Source organism: Grus americana, chromosome 16 (genome assembly GCF_028858705.1).
Source record: "Grus americana isolate bGruAme1 chromosome 16, bGruAme1.mat, whole genome shotgun sequence".
Classification (NCBI taxonomy): domain Eukaryota; kingdom Metazoa; phylum Chordata; class Aves; order Gruiformes; family Gruidae; genus Grus; species Grus americana.
This window is the reverse complement of record NC_072867.1, coordinates 5,198,801-5,225,698: the sequence shown is the minus strand read 5'-3', so window position 1 is coordinate 5,225,698 and position 26,898 is coordinate 5,198,801. Positions and strand designations below refer to the sequence as shown.

General features: G+C 42.2%; 1 protein-coding gene across 1 annotated transcript; it reads right to left on the bottom strand.

Moving 5' to 3' along the window:
- Positions 1-7,214: 7,214 nt before the first annotated feature.
- TMEM233 (transmembrane protein 233) lies at positions 7,215-25,224 on the bottom strand. The gene is made up of 3 exons (XM_054844670.1): positions 24,733-25,224; positions 17,013-17,147; positions 7,215-9,043 (listed from the first exon to the last, which is right to left on the bottom strand). Exons 1-3 carry the CDS (start codon positions 24,919-24,921, stop codon positions 9,032-9,034), a joined length of 336 nt encoding a protein of 111 aa, XP_054700645.1. The 5' UTR covers positions 24,922-25,224; the 3' UTR covers positions 7,215-9,031.
- Between the last annotated feature and the right edge of the window lie 1,674 nt (positions 25,225-26,898).

Genomic DNA, 26,898 nt, shown 5'->3' with positions numbered 1-26,898 from the left:
CGCCGACTCCCGCAGCAGCCAAGACCCTTTACCGGGCGCTCCCGGGTCGGGAAGCCTCCATCAGGCCCCTGCCACCAGGCTCTATGCCGATTACACCATACCTACTTAATATGACTGCTAAACTGGTGTCGTAGCTATGAGGTCAGCAGCAAAGCGTGATGGCTCTTTACCTGCCTCTCGGAGCTGTTTTCTCCAAATCACCACCACAAGGAGGTTTTGGATAAGCTCAGGAGAATTGCAGATGAGCGAGCACCAGGCCGCTGCAACTAGGCAATAAATGCATTTCCCCTCTTTATGAAACGGGAGCAAGAACCAGCTGTACGGATGCTGACCATTATGAGGCCAAAGTGGCCTGGGAAACCAGCAGCACATGGCTCTCTTTCCTCTGAGGAAGCACAGATGGAAATTTAAGTCTTTAACTGATAAATGTTTCCCAAATTAAATTACACTCATATATTTCTTTAGCATATCTCTCTAAGCATTTTCAATTACACTATCTCATTTTACCCTTTGCTCTTCATCAGCTGTTTCTGTCTGTCTTCTGCTTTTCTAACAGGCAGAAAGTTGTGTGACTGCAGGTTCCTGGATCAGCAGTTCTCTTTACAAGGAAATGGCTGGTTTTTTCTTAACAGATCGAAGCAACCTGCAAACAGACAGAAGGATTCCTACCACATCGCAGTGTATCCTTGTAGCACACAGTTATGTTGTGGGAAGAATTCTGCCAGGATCGACAGATTCACCATGCCTAATCGCGAGTGCATGGCTGGCTCTTGCAGTACGTTTTGAGGAACAGCTGCTCCTGGTTTGTCTTTCATGGGTAGAATACCTAGGCATGGGACAGCCTGCCAGAGGGGGTGTGAGGGGAATGCCTGTGGGCAGCTCTTCCTCAGCCCCTGCAGAACAGTTACCCTGCTATACAATGCAGCTGTTGCTATTTTGATATGTCACACAGCTTAGCACTCCTAAATTCTTTGTCTCCAAATGCGATTGTTTTGTTCTCCCCAGTTCTTTTTCAGCCAGCACCAATGCGCGTGCCTCTGCATGTGCTGGTTACGTCTGTAGGTTGGAGATACAAGCTACTGTGTATTGTCCATCGCTTGCCCAGTAGGACCATTGTGATGATCTGTACCACAGCCAGCCAGACTCATTGCAAGCGATGGTATCTTGACTTTGGGGCCCATCCTCAAGTCTTTGCAATGGTTTTTGTTACTTCTAAGAACCACAGATAGGTAATAACCTGCAGGATAAGGACTGCTAATAGCTCATGAGGCTGGGGGGAACTAGTCTGTGGTAGGTCCAAGCATTATTCAAAGTTCTGGTATTAAAATGTGATGGTTCCTCCCTACATGGATGAACCATCCATCCATGGTGTGCCACATTCCAAAACCTTTGGGAGTTACTGGTCTGCAGGGAGGACAGAGGCAGTGGACACATGCATCTTGACCTCTTGGTGGTTGGGCTTCACTGTTCCTGCCTTCTCCTCCCTCTTTGCCCTGTGACTGCTTCCTCTTCAACTCCGATTCTTGTCTTCCCTCACTGTCAGTCATGACAGACGGGTGCAGCACCGTCCTAGAGCCTGTAACTCTTTTTTGTGAGGTGCCTGGTCCCCATGAATTATGAGGGCTGGATGACATTAAACCATGAACAACAAGTCTTACCACTGCTGCCCACTAAATCATCACCCTTCCTCCTCATGGGCATGTTTGTAAGGTCCTCACATGCACTGGAGTATTGTTTTCTATCAGCTTGAGTGGGAGCCCAATTCCCTTACAGCTGTTAATGCAGGAGACGTGGGAAGCGAGAGATTAGCTGAAGACATACCGCTAGGGCCTGGCAGAGCTCATCCACCCACCAATTTTCTGGAACCCTGGAGTTTTGCTCCTCCCTTTAACAGCATCTGTGACTTTTGCCTCCTTCCATGCTCTGCAACGTGAAAGGTATAAAAACTGCCCCCCCACCCATTCCACATTCCAAAGGAAAACTACAAAATCCCTTTACTACTCCTGCCCCTTTACATACCTGTCTTAACCTTCTTTTTCTTACAGCCAGATGAGGATGTAACAGATGGGAAGCTGGTTCACAATCTTCTTTCAAGACTTCCATATGTGTCACAAAGAGGTTCCTGGTTAACTTTCCTAGTGAGAATGTCAGAGGTGTCACTTGCCATTGAAATAATTTATCACGACTCTCTCTAGATTCCTGAAGTGCTGTATCTCTGAGACAGGGGAACAGCAACAGGCCATTTAGGCTTAGCCCTCACTAAGCACTCCTGACATTGGTACCAGAATAATTTATTCCATAGGTGTTTAGCTATGTATGTTGCCCTACAATTTTGGGGGATGCCCATGAATAGTGACTGTAAGCATTTGCACTGAGAAAAAGAATTAGATAAAATCTCCTCCTTGCCTCTGACACTAACTACCAGCACAACCTTCCAGACGACTCTTAATCACTTTCACCTTTAGCTATTAGCTTTCCATCAGCCAAAGGAATATATACTAGGTTGAGTGAATATTGCAAAATCTTTTAGTTAAGTACAAATTCAGAACTGTGAATTATTTTGTTCTGGTGTATTCAGGACCCTGCTTGTGTTCACTACCCACATTTCCGTGGAACAAATACTCACCTTAAGTAAACATTACATTTAGACGTAACAAAAACAAATACGAAATTTTGGTACTAGCAATCACACCAACAATGCAAATGCCCTAAGATTTATGGTTGTCTACTCAGGAAAGAGAAGTGGCATCATAGAAATTGTATGGTGAATCACAACAACAGTTTGAATTGCAAATGGTAGGCTGGAGGGAAGAAGGCTCAGTGGAAAATGTAACTGAAGAATTTTGAGTATGAAATTCCCTTGGAAAAAAAAAAAAAGCACAGTCCACTTTCAGACTGTCCACAACCCATAAAACAAGATAAAAGTAATTGATTAAATGCTTTATCAGGTGTCACGACTGTTACACCACCTCATAGGGCAATGTCAGGTTCTAAAAGGAGATGCTTGTCAAACATCTGCAGGATAACAAGAGCTGCACGGTCTCCATGTTATTTACCACGTCACGAGCCACAAGCAAAGGGCAGCTCCTTTTTCCCTTAGTCACATCTGCCTTCTTTAATAAGCATGAACCAGACTTGCCCTGACTATTAAAACTCACACAGGGCATCTTATTGAGAAATTAATTTTAAAGCATTTTGGTTCTTGGCTCATAAGATCATGAGATTCAGCAGACTTTGTCAAAGTTCTAACAATCATGACAGAGCACTTTTGGTGCTGTACAGGCTGAGGGGTCAAGTGAAGTGACATCTTTACTAATGAGTCATTCTACCCCCTTGGAGATATCACTTACCATCTGTCTTCATCAGCTGACTCATTTTTTAAGTAAGGACCAGACAGATCAGATCTGAGGTCAGAGAAAACTGTGTTAGAGGAACATATTTTTGATTAAATCGGGCAAAGAATGGCCTTACAAACCTTTCAGGCCCAAAAAGTCAAAGCTAAACTCTTCTGCTAGCCCCAAGGAAGGGATGACACTCACCAACCACTTGTGCTCTAGGCCAGAATCTCATTTTCACTGTTTGGATTATCTCCTGGACTTGGTTAAAAACAAAAGGCAATTAAGCCCTGACTGAACACCGGTTGAGATATGTGTACACGAGGCTGCCCTGGCTCACCATTACCACACAGCCTGCTCTGGTGTGCATCCCTTAATTTCAGTGGAGCATCCCCTTCTCTTACCCCAGTGTACATGTTGAAAGAGAAATGCAGTGGCCTAAAGTCTCAGACTGTGCAGTTTAAAGTCCTGATGAATCCATTGATACCTGGCAAAGTTCTTTTTCCTTGACATGATGCAAGTTTATTTAGCCAAAGAGAAGTCATTGCAAGCAAAGTGGAAGCTGACTCAGCCCGACAGCTAGATATGACAAAACCAGAAGAGCCATCCTCAGTCATGAGCTTGTAGATCAAATTCAGACATGCCATAAATCACATTATGAAAGACACATGAGGAAGTGCTGCTTCTAGCTTCTGTGCTGTGGAGAATGAGTTAGGTTGCAGCAGCAGCAGAACTTATCCTAGAGTTCAAGACAGGATAAATTTAACTGCAGAAACCTTCCAGTTAAATTTCTTACTATAACCTTCCTTTCTACCTTGGGCTCCCAAGTTTGTTCCTCCGTCTTTACATTGGCCGAGTGATCTGTTTCCAAACCCCCTCCTCCTTTTAGGTCATTTCTGAATTTAGCCCATTTTGCCAGGCTGCCAGGGAGTGATGCAGAGGAAGTTGGGCAGCCTCCTTAAAGGCTCACTCACATTTCAGGGACACATGCCATTGCTGTGCATGCAGAACATGCCGTTGTGCTTGAGAATGGAAAAATGTGGGTGCCCATAAAAATCACTCATAGACCACTGCATCCCTTCTTAACTCCTCTACTCCAACATAACACTGCACACCTTCAGACACCTACTAATTAGAAAATGAGGTTGGAGATGAGAGGACAGTAAGAGAAAGCCAACATTCAAGTAGTGTTTTATCCTGAAGGTATTGCCTGTGAAAGATCGAGGGCTCAGTCTCAGAAGAGCTGCAGGTTAGGCAGCAGCCATTCAAAGTGCTCTGCACAGGCCTTCTGATTTCTCTGACTTTGCCTGGAGGTACCTCCTCCAAAGTCAGCGTAGGTTCCACATCTATTCAACTTCCTCTTAGTTTACCCCATTATCAGGAGCAAAGGTTTGGTGATATGGACTCTCTCCTCCACAAAACAACACATTCTGTAAAGGCTCCTAAACAGCTGTCAGGTAACCAGGATGCAGCTTACCAGCTTGGCCCTGAATCAATACAGTGACTTTCTTTGTATTTAAATCTTACTTGCCTTGGGGAATCCAGTCCTTCAAACACATCCTCTTGTGCCTGCATGCACGCAGAATGCACACAAAGCAAAAACTGGCAAGATGACCCAGTCTCTCCCCTACTGATGCAAATCAGTGCCAAAATCTATCTTAAATAACTGTAGACAAAGTTAGGGTCCAGGTAAGGAAATGAGCCTAGTGAGAGATGCTTGCACACTGTTCCAGCAGATGCATCTAGACTGATTCTGAGAGTCATGAACACTGTGGTAGTAATCAGATACAACCTATCTCCAGGCTGAGAGGCAGAGCACAGTTCACGCTGTGAGCACGTATCCAAAGACATGGGTACAAAAGCAACAGCTTCTGGAGCCTTGAGCCGCACTGTTCATAGATTGTGGTTGCAACCACATAAAAATGAAGAGCCAGTGTTGATCTTCAACTCACAAGCTGTAAACTCCTGGGTGTGCCTGCAGGGAAGCACCCTAAGAATTTAATTTCATATTGTTCCCTTGAGTTTTTTTTGCTGTGCAATCTGATGAAACATACACTGCATGTTGTTTAAGAGTCTGGCTGACCCCCTTCATATGGCAGCAAAGAAACTCCTCTTATATTTAGAAGCCCTCTTCTAGGGTTACATATCAAGATACGTGCACACTGCTGTTTTGCAGAATGCAGCTGCCCTGTAAGAAGCGAAAGATGCTAACACGATCCAGGAGCTGAGGCCAGCAATTTCAAGTTTCCATCTGTCTCTGCCTGTAATAGATGCAGGAAGGAAAAGAGAGCTGGACTTCAGGCATTAGTTGGTGCCTTCAGCATGCAGGAAGACTGCATCAAAAAATGGAAGCCTTGAGCAGCTTTGTGGAAGGAAGGAGGAGGAAAACTGTTCACCTGCCCAGGACACACGTTGAGTTGAAATACATTTTACTGTTTCCCCCCTCTACCCCTCCATTTCGTGCAATAACATCATTCAGAACATACATATGACATTTCTTTTTTTTTTTCCACCAAGAAATGGTAGGTGCAATGCAGAATAATAGTGGGCCAAATCCAAATCTAGATGCGTGACAATGAAGAACAGGTAATTTCCAGAGACTGTCATAGATAATGAAATTTGTTTATATGCCCTCAAAATATAAAGCAGGCACTAATTCCACAATCAGACAACTGCATACTGCCTTCCACACTCACTCCTGTCACCAGGGGTCTTGCTGATTCCGGCAGTAAAATGTCATTTAGCTTCCCTATGTTTGATACCTCACTTTGTATGGGTCTGTCACACCTACAACAGAATGATTTGGTGTACAAGGACCATATTCATTTCCAGCACAAGCTGCGTTTGACTGCATTTCTCAAACATGGTTGAAAATTTATGTTAACATAAATAAATGAGGAGAAATGATACCAGTACATTAGTAAAGCAAAAGTAAGATTACCTATGACATAGAAGCACTAAAGAACATTAGAGGAATTGCTGCATTTTCCCCCCTCTGTCACAGTAAGTGGTTTAATATAAAGCCTTTATTTTTATACTAATCAATAGCACTGTAAGGTAGCAACATCTATCTTCAGAAGCACTGAAGACACAATGGCTCGATTCTCAATTATATTAAGAGCAAGACTTCAAAGATATTTATGAGCATCAAGATGCAAGTTAGATTTCCAGTATGGTTTTCAAAAGCATCTGAACAAGTCAGGTGTCTAGCTCCTATCGATCTAAATCCTTGTTAGGCACTTTCAAAAAAATACTTCAAGTTGCCTATCCCTATCCTCTAGTGCCCAAATAACTTTGGAAATCTTTCTCCCCTCTCACACCACTAGCTGTGGTTTAGTTTACGGTACTGGAGTTTAATATTTTACAGAAGGATGAAACTTTTTGTACACGCTTTGATTTTTAGTATGCTGACGTAGAAAACTATTACTACAACAATGCCATGGTGTTTGATGCCAGCGATTCAAGATGGTGGAAATCTGACTTCTGTTACCTGCAGAGACACCTTTGGGGACCTCATTTGACCACTTTTCCCTCATAGTAGGAAAGCCCCAGAGACGACCGAGGAACCATTTTGAAAAGGCCTCAACACTCTTTCTGGATGCTATTTTAAAAATGAAGCAAAGAGCCTACCTTGCTGATATTTTGAGCACTAACTGATCTATAGCAACTTCTGAATGTACTAGCTACAGTATGGACTGGTTGTATAGTATCATGTAGGCCAGAAATCCTGGTTTTGCTGTGATTCACTTTATTCTGAAACTGTTCAAGGGGTTAGAAAAAGGGATATTAGTCTTTAAAATAGAAGAGGCAACAAAACTTAGGAAAGACACTTCCCACGTACCAGAATGGACATGAATTAAAAGTAATTTTATTCCACTTCTCAATGACAGTTCTATCATACCTGATAATAAGGCAAGCTACTAAAAGTCCCACAAGACATATCAGACCATTGAAATAGTATTCAAAAACCAAAGAGGAGTTCACAGAACAGCCAATTCTTAGGATCATCAAAATCAGTGGCAAGATTCCCACGTGGACAAATTCAATCAGTGTAAATGCTGAAGAAATCAACTGATTTCACCAGTGTTCATGAAGTTTTATACTGAAGTAATTAAGGATAGGTCATACATCACTGACGTCAATGAAAAACAGAATTTGGCAGAAAGAAAAGCAAAAAAGCACACTAAAAATATAGTATCAAGGCACAGAAAATACATGCTACTTCCAGGCATATACTTTAAGAGGTAAAGGTTTCTGGGAGATTATTATTTTTTTTTTAATAGGTAGTTGTACTCCTGCCAGGCATGATTCTTTTCACACTTGCACCTGCAAAACTCCCATGCATTTCTGGGTATTCGGTCCAGATTTAAGTTAGTGCAAGGAGAGTAAGTGTAAGTTGGCATAGCTTGCTTGAAGATGTAGTAACAATTAAAGCAAATGGAGCAAAAACCGCTGAAGATGTAGCTACCTGTCTCAATGCTCACCTGAGCTTACTCCTTTTAACATGGAATATTTGTGTGACAAAACAAATATATTCTTTCAAACAGTTTTCAGCTAATAAAAACCAGCGGTCCCATGCTAAATTTTCATAAGGTATCAAGAAACTGCAGTAATTTAGAAGCCATCAATTCTGTAATCTAAGGCTGTTCACTGAGTAAAATCTTAGGATCAGCAAGAGTGTATGCAACTATGTAAGGGTACAAAAGTCTGTCCATCTCTAACTGCATTGATATATAGACCATTCATAGCAAGATGAGAGGATGAACAAAACAAAAAAAGACATGAACAAAGCAGAACACAATGAAACTATGTGACTTGCTAGAGGAACAATAACAAAGGGATGGAGAACATCTATTTAAAAAGAAGATCTTTTGTCAGATAAAAAAATAGGAACTTTTTACATAGGTGAAGTTTAAAGAGGAAAACATGATCAGTGCAACTTTAATGCAGAACTGTAGCTAAGTCAAGGGAGTTCAACAATGAAAGACAACAAAACAAAAATAAATCATTAAGAAAAATATGGATGCTATGGAAGAATAGTGTCTCTTAATAATCAAGTGATTAAAATCGGTCCCAGATGGTTAAAAATCCAAGGTAAAGACCTAAAAACTGAGGATGACAGAAGAAAGCAGCCGCTGAGTCAGAGTACACCCACGGCATTACAAAAATCACACAGCAGGATAAAATCACAAACCCATGTTTATGATCGTGTTACGTTGAGACTATTTTAAAGTAATAAAAACCCCCTCATGGCCTGATCCAAAACCCATTGGAGGCAACAGAGTTGTTCTACTAGCTTCAGCGGGCTGTGCATCAGATCTTATATTGTGCACTATAAACAGTCTAGTTATGTTGGCTTTGTCTGGCTAGGGTCAGCCAGGGAACATCATGGATCCAGCATACATTCCATGTAAATGAGAACAAAAATGGAGTTGTTAGGGCAAGATCTTATCATACAGTTGGGTAAAAGAGGAAATGCTGCTTTATACTGAGATTCTTTATAAATAAATAATTTTGAAAACCTGGTCACGCCATGCTGATTAACTAACTGGACTATCAGTTCATTCACCAGCAACATGCCTCTGCAGACTTGTAGGGTCAAATCTAACAGTCTGGAATGAAGGGTTTCCTTCTCTTCTTCTTTTTCCCCTCCTGAGATTTACATGATGATATCCTCCCAAGCGCAGTCCTGGTCTTCAGATAGCATGCTGCAAGGACACAGAAATACGTATTTTTAAAGGAGGAAAAGACAAGAGAGTTTGCCTTGTGAGTTTAAATTATTAATTCTACAGATCTAATGGATACATTATGCCACATTAGTGGCCCTTGCTCTCTTAACAAACATCCCTCTAGATTAGCAGTTCAATAGAGTTTTGAATTAGCTAAGTTTCTAATGGCACTGGTCATCTGTCAATCTGAACTGAATTTTTAAACTAGGTTACCTGAATCAATGCAAGTTAGGAACTTTCATTGCCAGGAAATGGGCTCTTATTTGGCAAAGTTTCACGAGGTCAATGGCACCTCTGCTTCCGTGAAGTGGTACATAAAACAGCCAGGCAAGAACAATACTTTCAGCAGCAGACAACTTGACAAATACAACAGCAATGCATGACAGACGTTTTAAAAGGACTGGGTAACCTCTCTTGTGCATTTGCATTAGGAGAAGAAAGAGCTGGGAAGTTCCCTCAAATTCTTGTGTTGGAGATAGGTCTCAGACATTACTCATGGATGTACTGAGCTCACTGTCTTGTTCCTAGATGCTGGGTTCCCTGCTGGAGACCTGAGATATCTTCTCCATCAAGCAGCTACCTTTTAGCAGCTCCTTAAAGAGCAATCTAGGACATGAAGCACTAAGTCAGCATTAACTCCTTTGTGGATTGTCTCTTGGATGCTACTCAGGACTCCAATGGGCAGAATCTATTGTGGGGACATTTCCTCCATGCACAGGTGAAACAACTAGACCAGAATTTTTAACGTGGTTTGCTAAGGAAATGAAGCTGATGTAATCACATTGCCTCTGTGCATCTACATGTGTCTGCCTACTACTCAGCTTCTGAGCTGACTGAACACGTTTGATAGACAGGTAGAGGACTTTAAACTCTTATGTTTTTACAAATCCAGTAAAAAGAGGTAGGGTATCAAGGATATAATTACTTAGCATCCTTACTGATAGAAAAGCAGCAGTACGAGCTCACTGGCTAGGTGGACACCGAGAATTAATGTGGGTTAATGACAATAGGAGTGCCCTGACTTCAGACTTTGTGCTCTACCAGTTACGGGCAGGTCAATCCCTGCAGCAAAAAGCAGGTAGTCTTCCTTGACTCTTTTTTTGCCTATAGTAAGAACAGAGAACAGGATTGGCACTGTAAAGATCTGGAGGCTGGCTGTGCAATTCCTGTCATCTTACTGGCCCTCAGCTTATTCTGTCTCTGAGAGACAGTCACTCAGTGAAATGGCTGCAAAGGCTTTTGAGAGCCTCAGGAAGGGGACAGCAGAGATATTAAAAATAATCTTGCATGCCTTTTCCCCCTGAAAAATTATTTACAAGTTAGTAAGAAAATTGTATGTATACATCTGTCCCTGGTGCACAGTCTAAATGCTTACTCCTTTTCCTTCTACCCGTAATTACCGATGTTGCATTACTGCACATATGCTTGATTTAAGACCCTACTGATTATGAAACAGTATAAGCTAGTACTTTCTGCACAGCCTGGCTGTCTCTCTTGTCTTCCTTCAAAGCCATGCTGACAGGTGGTATTTTTGTGACTTCCTTGGGGTGAAGTTCTAGATCAAGTGACACTAAAGAAGGGATCAGAAGTTCACACTCCTCTACAAAAGCATTAAAATATCATAATGGTTTGCATGAAATTCCAAAGTCACCAAACATGACTATCCTTCTCACATAAGTTACTATTAAAAGTTAATTCTACCCTGCCTGTGGCCCTGGGGTTCCAGATAAACAAAGATAATGAACTTCTGATGTGAATGAAAAAAAAGTCTTGGACACTGGTCCATTGGCAGGAGTTTCTGGCATTCCCTTCCTTCAGAACTTACCCTTCCTTATACCAAAACTGCCACTATCTCAGTCAGAGCTGTACCGAAAAGCTTGTGTCTTTACTTCACTCTAACGCTTCTTACTAGTTCTCCACATTTCTACTTGACTCACTCCTACTTGCCTAGACTGCAGAGAACCACTAGAGAGGTGCACAAAAGACATGGGCTTTATATGATGTGCTTTGTAGCTCAATTGGGAAGTAAAACTCGTGTGAGCTCTAGTTCTGCCCTGAGCAGCATCGTCAAGTGTCACTCAGAGTGATACAGATACAGCATGTGCTGTAAGAAGCTGCGTATTGTTTCAGACTACTAACAGGCTATGCAGCACACCCAGCAATAGAATAAGAATGCATGATTCCCATGGTAGAATATGGCATGTTAACCCAGCTAGCAAGAGGGTTTGGGATACCTGGGGTCTCCTTCACTTAACTAAGGAGGTTCCAGCCCAAGATTATGTTTCTCTGAATCTGCCAGTGGGACTCAAATGAAATCCAAAGACACCAGGTGTCTTGTGTTATCAAAAAGTAAAATAAAGAAGAATTTGGAATCTGCTCCAAAAATTTGGAGACTGCTCTTAAAACACAGATTGTAAACTACTGGAGAACCCTCATTCACTGACAAAATTATTAGATTTTGCTGATCAAAATACTTAGGACAAGACAGGAAGGCTGACTCCAAGTCTTCAAGTCAGAGGAAAGGCTACTAACAGACTTCGTGATGGAGCATAAGAATAGCGGTACTAGGTCAGAGCAAACAGCCACCTTCACAGCATCCCACCTCTGACAGTGACATGTTACAAATGCCTAAAGAGACTGTATAAGAAAAGGCTAAGTCCAGGGTGATATTTCTCCCTTTACTGCCTTCCAGCTCTGGCAATCTGCAGCTTAGAAACTTTCTGAGCCCAAGATTATATCTGCATCTTTGCATTTAAGCTCTTTTTCGTAACTTCACTTGTTGCTGTTTCAAATCACTTGTATTTTTGTATCCACAGCAACCAGGAGGAGTAAGTTCCACAGCTGCATTGTCATCTCCTTGGTTAAAGCTGCTTTCCTCTGATGCCCCTTCATCTCATCCATAACAGACAACAAATAATCACTCTCTTTCACTGTCTTTAACTACTAATTCCTAAGTCTTTCTTTCCCAAGCCAAAGAGATTGTGTCTCTTTTGTCTTTCCACATATAAAAGTTTTTTTCAATACCTTGCAGCCATTCTCTCTGGTTTTATGTGGTGGGGTTTTTTTGTTTGATTTTTTTTTTGGTTTTTTTTGGGTTTTTTTTATGTGTGCCTATACACCACATATTTCTTAAGACAAGGACATCAGAACTAAAGGCAGAATTCAGGATGTGGTTCACAGCTTAGTGTCGCCTGTCATTAGGTGTCTTGCCATTTACTCTCTAACCAGGCATATTACAGCAGATTAAAGCCACACAGCTCTGCACTGTTTCAGGTTGTAGTGACATCTCCTTATGGAAGACAAGTATGTCCCTTTTCTCACTGCAGTTCTTGATGGACAACATGCCTATGGGCACATATGCAGGGCTAGACTCAGTGATGACACAAATACTGGTTTAAGTTACATCTGAGCAAGCAGTGGAAGTGTAATTCAGCATGCAGGACTGGCAAGGTAGGAGTGCAAGAGAAGCTGACAGAGAGGGTAAAAGTTACAGAATGGAGTAAGAATAAATTTGGCCTAGCATGGAATGGGGGACAGCCCTGATTTCAGCACACACCACAGCTTAACACTCAGTGATTCCTCAGCATAACGAGGAACACATCAGTTTACATTGATCAAGACAGACGACTTTTATTGCTGGGCTGTTAACTCCAGTGATGCAAGTGATGGCTTCCCCTTGTCTACGTTCAGGGTCATGACTACAGAAGGTAGATGGTTCCCAAGTGCTGGGTGGGCCCTGTTCCAGGCTATATATATATATTTATGTATGTATCACTATATCTTAACGTATGTTTGCTAAAGATAACATGCCAGTGTTAAAGACAACTGAGGCTCTCCAAGGCAGCAGTCGAAGCCCCGAGTTGGCTTAGCACTGAGGAATTCTTCAAAATGAAAAGCTAAGGCCGTTTCTTCCATGCAGACGTAGGTGCTGCCTGCTCTTATTCGTGTGCTACCATTGCTCTGCAACTGAAGAAACCAAAGGCAGCATGCAAGGAAGCTCAGGGCTTAGACCCCCTTTCTCTGAAAAGTGAAAGGGTCATCTTCTTTCTGAGTCTACCAGCATTTTGGGGGGTATAATTGGGGGTGTTATTGGGGATATAATGTCACTGCTTGTTCAAAGCAGGAATTTCTTGCACTTCCTCTCTCTGCAGCTTCTACCATTTCTACCCTCAACATCCCTGACTAGATGTTTCTCTCCTGGATGAGGCAGTGGAGTACCACGGGAGCCCTCCTCAGCTCTGCTCAAAGTACAGGACTTAACTCCCTTCCTAAGATGGAACGCATAGTAGGTTTGGGTACTGAAAAGCCAGAAGAGGAGATGTAGGAACAAATGGATAACTTTGGTTAGAATTTTTAATAGTGCATGTGGGTTTTGATACTCAGAGGCTACCGAAATTCAGCAAATTAGGCACTGACCTCATTGAACTGGTCTTCTAGAAATACCATTCACAGAGGTGAAATTACTTTCCAGTGAATGCTGAAGGAATCTGGGTCCAGAGATGGAGAAGTATTTGAGTATTCAAATCACAGAGGTTTCAATGAGAGATGCTCAAGAGCGGCAAGAAGGTTTTTAGCAATTAAGTTGTGAGTTTGTAGAGAAGGAAACTCAGAAACTCTGCTGAAGACAGCAAGGGACTGCTTGAGACTGTGCAACAGTGGTGTGATAAGCCACAGGGCACTGTCCCCAAAACTGCTGGAGCAACTGGCCAGGTTGCAGCTGCAGGGAGTGCATGCTGCCTGTGTTTGGGGCTGGGACACTGGTGGCCTCTCTGCTGGGAGCTGTACTCTGGCTGAAGCACTAAGTCTCCAAGGGAAAGGGCTTCAGGAGGAGGTGAGCAGACTGTAGCCATCAGGGTGTACAAACAGGAGACCTACAGGGTCTTCACAGAGACTTTGGAGAGGGGAGAGCCTGAGCTCCACAAAGCAAAGGATGAACAACTAAAGACTACATTTGAACAAGAACTGAATGGAGACTTCGATGATGGGGAAGGCCTGAAGTTTGTGACTTCTGGCAGGAGAAGGAAGGTTCTTTCTTGGCCTGCAGATCTGCATTTTCAGGATGTGTAGCCAGCCCCCTGGGAGAAGGTGAGGAGTTGTTTTGAAGGAGACTTCAGAGCCAGCTGAGCCTGAACCAAATTTCTGAACCAAGAGGAAAAGTTGTGTAACAACTGATAGAGATTCTTTCCTGCCAACCTGACTTGAATGTCTCAGGTCTGTTGCTTTCCAGAAATGCAGACCTGGGACACTGTGGAAGAACTCCTGAGGCTTATCCAGTACTCAAACTCATTACACCTTGCATTTTTGATACTGTTGGCAGAACCATGGATAGATCAGAATAAGCTAGTGAAAGTTATCAAAGGGTTTATGAATACTCACGTAACACCCTCTGTAAGAAGCTCTAGCAGTCATGGGAGAACAGATAAAGTACTAACACAGACTAGAAATGGGATGGTAGGATGTTAAACAACAAGCTCTAGGGAGAGATACGTAAGAATATGGAAGGAAAATACAAGGGGGTACTCCCAATGGTAATTTGCAATGAGACTTGTTATCCTTTGAAGACCAAAAGAAGTCACAAGGAATGTTCAGCAGGAGCAACTGGGTAATGTGGTAGCTGATGAATTTCATGTGGATAAAACACACAGCAATGAATCCTGGAAGGATCAAGCTTTTCATACATATTGCTGAAGTCTAAATTAACTTTCAAAAAAAATGCATGTGTAGGTCATGGAAACATAAAATCTGTGCCTAATGGTAATGAAATAAATCAGTTACAGCACTGATTGTCATATTATTCTAGTAAGGCTATTTTGTACTACCTTATTAATATTGAAGCATATACATTAAAGTTAGCATAGAAGTAATTTATGCTCATTTCACATTAGCAGAGTGTAAAGTTAGCAAATAATCATGACCAAGGTACAAATGGATGTGAGGTAACTGCACGGAACATGCAACGTCATCCACACCAGTGACATGTGAAACTCAAAGACAATTTAGTATAAAATACAAATATCCAAGAGTAAGGCACCAAAGGGGACTCAGGTAAGGATGGAGGGTGGAAAGGCCAGTTGGGTGCTCCTGTTTGCTCATCAGAAGAATAAAGAAGATTGTTGCTCCTATCAAACACTCTCTTAGAAGCAAGGGCTCTTTGGATGGTGACAGGTAAGAGGGAGAGTGAGAGAAGTAAAGAGACTGGAAAGCCAGAGAGCAGGGTGAATCCAGTAAACCTTAAATCCTCACAAAACTCAAGGTACCATTTGGCCAAGAGACCTCTATGGAAACTATTCACTGAATACAGAAATTAATATCCCAGCAGTGTGATGAGAGTTCCCAGGCACCTGGCAATACTTCCATCTAACATAGAGATTTTTCTCTTAAAAAAAAAAATCAAAAGCAATTTAAAAAAATCCTCAAAAGACAAAACTCAAGAAAAAACCACAGAAGTCATATTATACTGATTTACTGCTGCTTGCTTCCTTGAGGGTAGGAGAGAAGGGTGCTAACAAATACTAGCTAGAGGTAAAGCGCTAACTACCACTGATATCTGGCAGTGGGCACAAAGAAGCATTCACACATTCAGCACACAGGGTCCTACTGTAGCGGAAGTGCAATGTTGACTACAACTAAATGTAAGTAGTGTGCCCTGGTTAATGTGAATGCTTCAGGTCAGTGCTGTCTGCCATTCCTCATGCTGTCTTCTCCTCCTGCTTAAAAAAAAAAAAAAAATTATTGAGCTGCTATCCTTGTCTGAGAAATGATGAGTAAGGTAGTAGACGCGAACAGAAGAATTTACTGCTGCTGTCAATTACAAAACTTGGCACACCTAGCCTGAAGTGACTTGATTTTAAATCTGTGAGAGCTGAACAAACTGAACACAAGCTGATCCAAAGACAGATTCATGCTTCCAAAATGCATGGGAAATTAATGAATATACAGTAAGCTTCTGATTCTGTGGCACCATCCACGAATAGACTACAGAAATGGATCCCATCCCCATTAACTTCCCTGCAGTTCAGTATGGTTTACTTCAAGTTTTTGTCTGAAAATGTTGTACATGTTTAACCAGCTACTCCATTCCACTCCCCAGACACATGTGCATTTCAGTGGTGGATGAGGTGATCTCTGTTTGTAGTTTATGCATAAGTTTGTACAGTGCACTGAAAGGCTCTCCAATCAAAACAGCCAATAATAAATTGATTTAAATTGGTTATTTTAATGGGAAGCGCACATTACTATGGAGAAAAGAACATACTGTTGCACAACCTTAAGAAAGGATATCAATACCCTAACTACTTTTGTCCTCTTTTCCAAATAAACTTATAATCCATCTGGGTAATCACTGTGTATGCAAAGATTCATTTGTTGAGCTTCTTCACTCTTGTTCCAGGTGTATGGAGGCAGGTCAATTACACAGCACTGAGAGTGAACAACCTTCTGCCACAGCAAGCCATGTCAAAATTACATTTGTGGTCACCTTTGATATAGTTACCTTAATATCTAACAACAAAATGGTAACTATCATCTCCTTGCGAAGTTAAAAGACACATTGGATAGATTGTGAGACTGAAAATTAGCACCTGAGGACTCTATTACCTGAAATTTAAGGACCTCTATGCACTTGGTCTTGCAGATGGTGAAACTGAGGGGCAGGAAAGAAAAAAAAAAAAAAAAGCAACTGGCCTAAATTGGAAAAACCTATATTGGAGCTGCAAGAGTTTCTAGAAAACCCACTGCCGCTAGGACACATTCGTTTGCATTTAACCACAGACAATACAATTTTCTAAATTGCAAAATAAGAAAAAGTAAAAATTGCTCTTTTGGAAAACATGCATGCCTCTCTAATTTTTAACATTAGTAGATAGTTCTGACAGTCTTTAATTTCTTATTCTGAAGCCCGTGCACAGAGAAGAACTGTTTGCATTGGAACTAGTAGCGTTTTGCTTACCGTTGTGAAATGAACTACGCAATAGATTCCAATGATGACAAGGCCAATGATAATTGATGCAACAGCAACCCAGAGTGCATTGCGACCCAGTCTTTTTGACCCTTCTATATCTCCTTGATTATAACTGTTTAAAGCCTGTAGAAGAGAAAGAGAGAGATTGTGACTTCTTTTAAACAGATACCTGTACACAAACCAATGTGACTGCTTTGAACTAACATTAAGTTCTGTGCACACTGGTACTGTAGAAAGGACTTCAGAAAATGGTGATTTGTTTTGTGAAAATAAACATCCACTGCCAACAGTCCAAGCAGGGAGTCCAGTTTTCTGTTCCACTCATTTTCAGTATATCTCATTGCAACTACAGCTCTTATTTTCAGTGGTGAGGCTATATTTATATGATGAGTTTTCTTGTACACACCAGCATAAGAGCTGTCACATCAACTCTTATCTACCCACTTGCGTATATCAGTGGCTTTTATTTCCGGAAATATTTTTGTAATATATGTGAACTGTTAGTTGGCCACTTCACTAGCAGTGAAATAAGCTCTTACGCTTGATAGGACCATAAGCATGAAAAGGAGCATAAATAGGCTGCATTTTTACAGAAAACCTCAGGAAAACTTCTTTAAAAAAGCTTACTAATTTCCTATTTTTCAAATGTTTTGTTTTTCAAACTTTGAAGAATTAATAGGGATTTTGGTGGTGGAAAAAAAACAAACCCCAAAGCAAAGAAATACAGATCATCTGAACAAAATATCTGAGTGCCATCTTCATGGGCTAGAAATTCTGTCTCTCTGCATTTTTGGAATACACTGATAATTATTATCATATACATCCTGAGGTATTCATCAGACACACGGATATTATCTCAATAGACCTGAGCTTATCTCTATCCACCCATGATTTAGTAGATGCTTTATATTCATTACATGCAGAGATTGCAAGGTGTGATAGGACCACTGATCTTCTAGTCTTTTGTGAGACAGACTGTAGGATTTTCTGAATTAATTTTTGTTTTAACCAGATGGTATTTTTAAAAGATAAAATTCAGTGAAGGACACTGAAGTATTCTAGTACACGAGTCTAACACAGCTTTGTAGTAAGTTTCTCCCCAAAATAAGATACTATCAAAGAATTTTGAAAAATAGTATTATTACTAAGAATTATTTTGTAAGATCAGGAGAGTTTGAGTTCATAAACCATAACAGTGAGTCCAGATTTCTTTATCAGATTGCACTATTGAACCATCTCAGCATACTTCCTCAGGGAATCAGGTTAGTCATAAACTGTTCTTCAGTATCTTTAGTATTCCAGGAAGTATCCCAGAAATGGGAGGTGTGGGGGCAGAAATATGGGGACCTGATCAAATGAACTGTTCTGTGGACTAAATAATTGAGGCTGTCTTTAGAAAATGACTGCATGAGGTATCACCAAGGGCTATTACGAAAGTGCCTTAGGTATAAATCACTTTCTGTAGCAAAGACCGAACAACAGCTACATCAACAAAGATCTGAGACTGTGGAGAGCAGGAAAGGAATGAACTTCAGAGGATACCAAGCATTGTTGTAGAGCCTTTTTTCCCAAGCAGAAAAATAATTAGGGACATTATCTGTGTGTGTTCTGTCGATTAGTGAGCACAGGGAAGTTAATGGGCTAGATGCATCCTTGGTGTTAGCACTGCAGTAAGGTCAGTTGTGCCAAGACAGTCCCAAAGCAATGAAGCCTATATTCCTAGAATTGCATCTCAAGGATAAGTGCAGGTACTTATTCTCTTGTGTCTAAGAAAGGCTGAGCTGCTGATGCACTCTTGCCCTTACAGACAGCACTGATACATTTCTTCTCTTCCTGGCAGCCTACATGCCTAAACATTTCTCTATTTTATTTCCCTAAAGAATATCGCTAATACCTCTGTTCTGATGTCAAATTTCATTGAGGTTGGCTAGTGGACTTAAAGGATATAGTGGGGAAAGAGGGAAGAGATGGAAATGAAAGAGACACAAACACATCGAGGACTCCTGTTACAAACGGCGGCTGGCACAGTTCCTCTCACCTAAGTTACTCCACTGTTTTCAGCAGTCCTGTCTACAGGAGAAGAGCTTTCTTAGCTTTTCTCAAAATACATTTGGGAAGGCCAATAAAAGGACTACCAGGAGATAGTACATGGCTTGGCTTGGTCTTGAGCAGGCTGATTTCTCCTCCCTCCTCTGTCAGCAGCTATGAATGGGACTGTGGCTACAGGGAGAAACATGGAGAAGCATCACTGACACCCCAGCCCTAACTTTGTTCTCCCCACTCAAAGGACTCATTTTCCATGACATCCAGAAAGTGGTCCTGCAAACACACTAAACTCAGTTCCCCATACATGTGGTCTCAAGATTGAGACAGAATTGTAAGCAAAACATGGCAGCACCAGCTCGCAGTTCTGTGCAATTTTACTAATTATTTAGGAAGTCTGGAGAATGTCCATGTAATTTCTGCAGGTACTGCATAAATAATTCTCCCTGTGCACTTTAATAAATAATGTCATTTTAATACAAATTCACGATGAAGAGGAGGAAAATAGCATTAATGGTAAAGAAGAGGATATGGGAGAGACAGGAAGGAGACAAAAGTTTCTTTATTAAGAGGTTTAAATTAAATGGCATAACTTAGCATTCAAGAAAAAATAAGAGGTTTGGGGGAGTGGCTGGGGTCTGATGCAAAGCTCTTTGAAATTAATTTACTTCCATCTGCTTCAAAGAGCCCTTGGATCAAGCTTCCAGTTTTCAACATTAGACATAGATAATATTAACTGTTAAAGACTTAAATGTTACATCTGTTTATTTCAAAGGGCTAGGCAATCTATACAGAATACAGCATCTGTGTGCGACATTTGGTCTGCCCAACTTCTAAAACAAATTTCAGCCATTTTCAACCTAATACCATATGATTTCTCAGGTTTCTGCTACCTCGCTCACTATGAAGTAATAAACTAAATTAAAGCCACAGTTCTGCAGCTGCTTATTTACTTGAGCTATCTCAGTGACTTCACTAGGTCCACACACATCTATTTATAAAATATATTCTCAGTTCAACAATGAAGCAACTTAACCTCACATGAACAGAAATTTGCTGAATTAGTTACAAACTATTAATCCCTTTTAATGTGCATTTTTTGTTCCACGTTCCCAGAGCACCATTTACAGCAAAAGCAGAAAGAATCCTGAATTACTTCAGAAATCCTGCTCTACATCTCTTACAAATCTGGGCAGACCAGACTAAGGTTCTCTGATAAACATTTTCTATGCTTTCCATAAGCCAGGCTGTAACAAACCTGATTTGGCTGTGCCTGGAAATGAGACACTCTAGTTCAGACCAAAGGAAGAATGAGACATACTGGGTCAGTATGACTCCTCGCTGTGAACAAGTTACAGGGAAGAAGAAAGAAGATGGGGGACTTAGGGATCAATTCGGAACCAGGCTTGATCCCTACTTATTGGCAAATGAAACAGGCAGGTGATGAGCAGGACACAACAAAAGGGGAGTTTGCTTTGCAGCCTGTATAGCAGCATGCAAACAAACACTGGACGTCTGTGTCTCAAGGGACAGGTTGAAAGTGTTGTTGCAGAAGAGAAGCTTACCAGTTTGCAAAGATAAGGGCCATGCAAAAATGCTTAAAAACAGCTACTGAGCCTTGTTGTTTAATACTCCTGAAGTAGGTACAGGCTACCCCATATGATATTAGATGTGCAGATACCTACAAGCTACTTACAAAAAAAAGCTGTATAAACAATAAGCTTTCCAAATAAACTTTCTAACTAAGGAGAAGTACAGCTGTACAGGAATACTGGTCGCTATGCTAGTCACTGACCTGACTAAAGCCAACACACTGTATGTAGCTTGTTAGGATCCCAATTTGAAGAGGTAACCCCCTCAGAAAGCAAGTTCCATCCTTTGGAGGATGGGACACACAAGCTGTCCCATGACTTCTACCACCCTCTTGCTCGTTATCTCTGCTTAGGGAAACTAATATATAGACAAGACATCTGAATCCAAGAATAACAAATCATAGAATGGTTTGGATTAGAAGGGACCTTAAAGCCCATCTACTTCCAACCCCCCTGCCTTGGGCAGGGACACCCTTAACTAGACCACATTGCCCAAAGCCCCATCCAACCTGGCCTTGAACACTTCCAGGGATGGAGCAGCCACAGCTTCTCTGGGCAACCTGTTCCAGTGCCTCACCACAGGGAAGGATTTCCTCCTAATATCTGATCTAAATCTACCCTCCTTCAGCTTAAGACCATTCCCCCTTGTCCTGTCACTCTCTGCCCTTGTAAACAGTCCCTCTCCAGCCTTCTTGTAGGCCCCTTCAGGTACTGGAAGGTGCTATAAGATCTCCCCAGAGCCTTCTCTTCTCCAGGCTGAACAACCCCAACTCTCTCAGCCTGTCTTCATAGCAGAAGTGCAGTCAAAGAACTTGTTACTATCAGAGGCAGATGAGTCAAGATTATCACAGCTTGACCACATATGTTGCCTGAAACATGCAAATGATTAAACAGAAATGTGTCAACATAAAGAGGGAGTGAGAAGCAAATAATCAGGAAGAAATAGGTTTTGAGAGATTGTTTTGAAATTGTTACAAATCTAAGGTCCTGTGGAATTAGATGACTAGTCTGACATACAGATCTTTGAAATAAAGACAACTGAAGGTGCTGTACTGAGAAAGACCAACAAAATTTGTTCAACTATCAGACCTCAGTGCTGGTGTTAGAAATATCTCACTGATTCATTTTTCAGACTCGTCCCACAGCCTCCCTCTAGCTCTGATTCCATGAGTCAGGCACAGCCAGTCCACCTGAGCCAGTTCTCAGATACAACTGCCAGTTCACTGCCAGCTAAGTGCTCTTTGGGTTCACAATAGAGGGAAAAGACATGACTGCAGATAAGGAGCCAAAGAGCTCAGTGACACACTTCCTAGCCACAGCCTTGCACCAGAGAAGCCTCTTCTGTCACATGAGCCTCCTGGCTTGGTACCCGCACCCCACACTCCTGCCCTGATACCTGTGGTCTCACTTATGTGAGAAAGGATAAGGAAAGTCTGAGTGAGGCATCTCTGAGGTTGAGTGAGCCAACTAATTGTACAGCAACATGATATAGCTGCTGGAAGCAAGAGGAAGAAGGAGAACTGACGGCATCTAGCTGGAACTGCAGAAGAGTATTGAGAAGAACAGTAATCTACAGCCAGGAGTCCTGGCCAGGACCCTGGTGAAAACAGAGGTCCACCTGTTAAAACTGCCAAGCAACCCTCACACGTGCAAGTGACCAGTAACTAGTTTGAGGGGGTTGCTCTTCTAATGCCAGTATATCAAATCACTGATGCCATTAAGTGTCCAGTCTACGAGCTATCCTCTTACCCCTACTCCGAGAAATAGATTTCTTTCAGAAAGGAGATAAAGAACAAGAAAAGGTTATTATCACGATAGGGAGAACTTGGGAGAGGTAGATTCTAAAAATATAGTCAAGGAGGTAACATCTGAAATGGTAAGGTTTGTGCCCTCAAAGGTAAGAAAAAAGTGAGAAAACCAGTGCTGGAGTTGTAAATGGAGCAGCAGCAGAGACTGAAGACAAATCTGTCATTTAATTCGGGGGTGTGTTAGAGCCCAGACTCTACTTTTAGAGTGAAAACGTTGTCTGAATTGAGAGCACTTAAGGAGGACATGACAGAGGCAAACAGGGTGCTGAACCATGCTCCTCTAGAAGCCAACAGGACTTTTCCTTCCAGGCTCATTCTAGGAAGTGGAAATTTATAAAGAACTCCACTTTTATGGGTCTTTATCTCTTCTGACACAAGATCTCAGGCAAGCTCTACAGACTATAAAGGTGTCTTCCGTAAGAAAAGAAAATAACCCACTCTTGTATCTCAGTGTTAACCCTTAGCAACTCTAAGAAACAAGCTGAGAAAGAGAGGGAGGATGTAGATCCCAGCAGAAGTGGAAAAAAACCCAGCATAAGTTAAAATGCAGAACCTGGAGTTGAGGTTAATGGAGCAGTTACAGCTTGCAGCTCTAAAAGGCAGGGGAATCAGGCTGTGACAAAGAAGTTGGACATGTTCTTTTCATGAAAAAGAAGAGATTTTAAGTAAGAACAATATTGAAACAGAAGGCATTCACAGCCAGTGGATTATTGGTTTGGTTTGTGTTTCCCCCCTTTAAGGGAGCGGGCAGCTGAGACCTGCACAGACTGTTTAGCATTCAGGAAGTGCTCTTCCCACCCTGGTTTCTATGTATCCCCTGGTGACAGTTACTTACGCCTGACTCCAAAAGCCTGCATGAACTTCAACTAGGGTGTGGGTGGAGATTTCTCCATATGGGGTGCAAAAATCTTTAGAGGCCAAATTCTGTCCTTGACAGTTAACTTCTGTGCAGCCCTAGTGCTTTGGTGAAAGTACTGTCACAGCGAACAGATGCTCACAGCCCCAGATCATCAGCTCTCATTACTTTATATAGAACCCTAAGTGTCCACAGGCAGAAAGGATGCTTGGTACCAGCAGAACCAAATCTTCTCAAGTCAAGGAAAAGAGAATATTGTATAGTTAAGTTAACAACAAAGAAAATAAACACGTAGGGGAAAAAAAAAAAGACAGCTAATACTTACCTAGATGAAAAAGGTTGTGAAGACGGCTTTGGAATAGATCCTTTAAGTAATTTTCAAGTTTAAGCATGTATCCCAATATTTAGGTGTGATTTGTGATTAATCCTACTAGTTTTAAAAGAGTGTGCTTTAACATATTTTAGATATAGGTAATTATTTTTACACTTAAATGCAAAAAGAAACAACTATATTTTTACTTACCTTTTTAGCCCGGCTGTCAGAGAAAAGGATGAAAATACACAACATGTTTTAAACCCTTTTCAGCTCCTAAACAACAGAAATACATTGCAGTATTACTGATTACACTGATCATGTATCCTATCAGAAAAGTCTGGATCTGACTCTGCAACTTTTAACTCAAAGAAGATTCTGTTCTAACAATCCCTTTGAAGTTAATGGGATTGCTGGATTATTAAGGACTATGGAAATCAATTACAGCTTGTAGAAGTAAGGCTGTTCTCTCAGTATACTCGACACTCAATTTTATAAGGATTTTTGCCAATAACCTACAATCATTACTGTTGTATTATTCTAGCAAATAGTATCAGACTAAAGAACCTGTTTACAGGGAAAATGGTACTTCTATCGTATTTTATTAGCTAAAGTAGAAACCACATCTGTTCTTTTGCATATCTGATTTCTGCTCCCCAAGCGCCACTTTCACACATAGATACTATGTCCAATTCAGCGTGCAAGTTAGTTGATGTAACAAATCCCACTAATTGGGATAAACCTCCCTCCCTTATATAGCCTGATATTGAAAACTTGATTTGAACTGCCTTTCACTCCACATTTTATATCTGCTGCTAGGATAGCTAAGTGGACACCCTGAGCCGCTGATGCTTGCAGGCTTGCTGCCTCACCCAACTTTGTTCACACGTGCCAGGGACAAGTGGTTAAACAGGCGGCTGGATGCCCATTACCCTGACGGCTCCTCCAGCCCCACTTTGCTTCTGCAGATCCCGGGCGGGACTGGCCGGGAGCGCCGCGGCTGGGGCCGGGCCGGCGCGGAGAGCCGGAGGTCGCCCCGCCAAGTACTCAGCCCCAAGCCGAAGGTCGCTTGGGCACCCGGCGGGGTGCTACTCACCATGACGGCGAAGACGAAAGCGACGATATTGACGGGATAGGCGGGACAGAAGCAGGCGAGGATGCTGAGGAGCAGGTAGTTCTTGGGCCGTGGCTGCGGCGGCCCGTCGGGCAGCTCATCCTCGATGTTGGTCTCGGGGCTGTTCTCCAGAGCCCTCTTGATGTCGGCACCGGCAGGGAGCGCGGACATGGGGCTGCGGTGCGGCGGGCGGGCGGCTCGGAAAGCCCAGCGCCGCGCACCGGGCAGGCGTGACCCCGCCGCGGCGCCGAGCCAAGGGAGCCGCCCGGCGCGGCGCGGCACCTCCCCGGGACGGGCACCCGGCAGCACTGCAGGGCGGGGGTGGGAGGCTGCCCGCCGACAGCTCCTCTTACGAGAAATCTTTTAACCCAGGAGAAAATTTACGGGAGGAATCGGAACAAAGAAAATCAAACAAAAGCTGTCGCGGGTTTCCAGCACCGTGACCCGACTGCAGCTGGCCGGAGACAGGCAGGGGTTCCCTGGGCTATCCCCCTCCTGCTCCCAGGAGCCTCCCTTGCCGCGCCGCCGCTGGCACGGCAGGGTCCAGAGCCACATGGTCTTCAGCTGTTCCGGTATTTTCCGAAACTTTTTAACTGTTTGCAGTTAAACAACTTTAACTGAGTTTGCATTATCCCCAGGGAGAACTTCGCTGTGTTCTTAGACTCTCATTCCTAGTGTCAGTGAGCTCCATCAGCAAGTGGCAAAGTCTGCAAAGGCATTTGCTTTGATTTGGGCTGAATTTGTCATCTCATAATCCCAGTGACTTGCTAAACTTAGCAAAATAATGAAAAATTGGCAGAAAAAAAACAACGCTCGGGCCCAGAGTATTTTGTCCAATTTTTAGCAAGTGATTCAGTCCTTACTGAACATAACATCTGTAAGGTGAAATCCACTTTGAGGAATGCAGGAGGGAGAGCAAGGAAATTAATCTTTCTCATTTCCAAAACCTACTGTATTAAAAAAAAAAAATGCAAACCCCAAACAAACAACAAAACCACAAAACAAGTAAATAAAGATCTGCTTCCCTCATAGTTTTGAAATTGATGAAGAAAAGCATGACAGCCTGTACCCAGAAAGGAAACAGCCTCTGTTACCGTGTGATATAGGAATAAAGAACTTTATACCTGCACGGAGCTTCAGCAAAATAGAGACATTTCTGATCAGATGAAGGTTGGAGTTGAGATTTTGCTCTGTCTGGCTCCTCTTGAGAGCATTTCATTAATTAAAGTTACAGAAAACAATAAGGTGTGTTTAGAGCTTTATGAATGAGCTACTTTTGTCACTGGGAGTTTTGCAATTGACTTGAATGGAGCCACATTTTCCTGTTTCTGCATGTCATCCTATAAGATAAAATGCAGTCAACACAGTAAAGACATGAGAAATATAGGTGCAGTATTTTTACTTTCATAGACATTAATCATCTCTCAACTGCATGCCTGGAATATATAACATGGAATGAGAATCTGCTGATCTATCAAAATGTCAAAAGAAAAGATTCTTTATCTTTAGGAAAGAGTAAGAAATGCCAAAGTTACATCTGCTTGCCAATGTACCCATTAGTGTTCAGGCACAAGCTCTTTGTAGCTGTAAAATCTCTGATATGTTTGTTCTCAGGGGACTTTAAACACAGTCACCAGACAAGCTCAGAAAACACAGTTCGCATCACACGACAAATACTTTTGGAATTGATTTCAGTAGGGACGGAGGCCCTGGACTTAGCCTTTGCAAAGGATGAGCATCTTCCAGGGCCACGCCAGGCTTTAATCCATGAGAAGACTTCTAAGGAAACATTGTAATGGCTTAATAACTTTGAGTTTGTCTGCTTGTAGTTGAAACACTCACAGGTAGAAAAGGACTTACTATCAGGCATGTGAATGAGAACATCCAGCTCACATAGGGAGTTTGAGCCATTAAAGTTCAACATAAACAAGTACAACAAAAAGCTGCTGGCACATCAGCTCTACAGAGAAGGCAAAGTTGTGTGCAGAGACTAGTCAGGGAGACTTGAAACTGGGGTATGAGGAAAGGATGTAGATTCTCACTGCCTAATATCAGACATTTAGTTTAAGCACCTTTATGGGGACCTCCAAGAGGGTGATTCAGAGACTGGTGAAGTTACCAGTCACATCAGGCCAACAACCTGCACTA

Bases quoted from the DNA above. Each gene is read 5' to 3' on its own strand.
- TMEM233 (XM_054844670.1), bottom strand. From the start codon at position 24,921: ATGTCCGCGCTCCCTGCCGGTGCCGACATCAAGAGGGCTCTGGAGAAC. The intron at 17,148-24,732 runs GTGAGTAGCACC...TCTCTTCTACAG, and splicing joins CTTTCGTCTTCGCCGTCATG to GCTTTAAACAGTTATAATCA.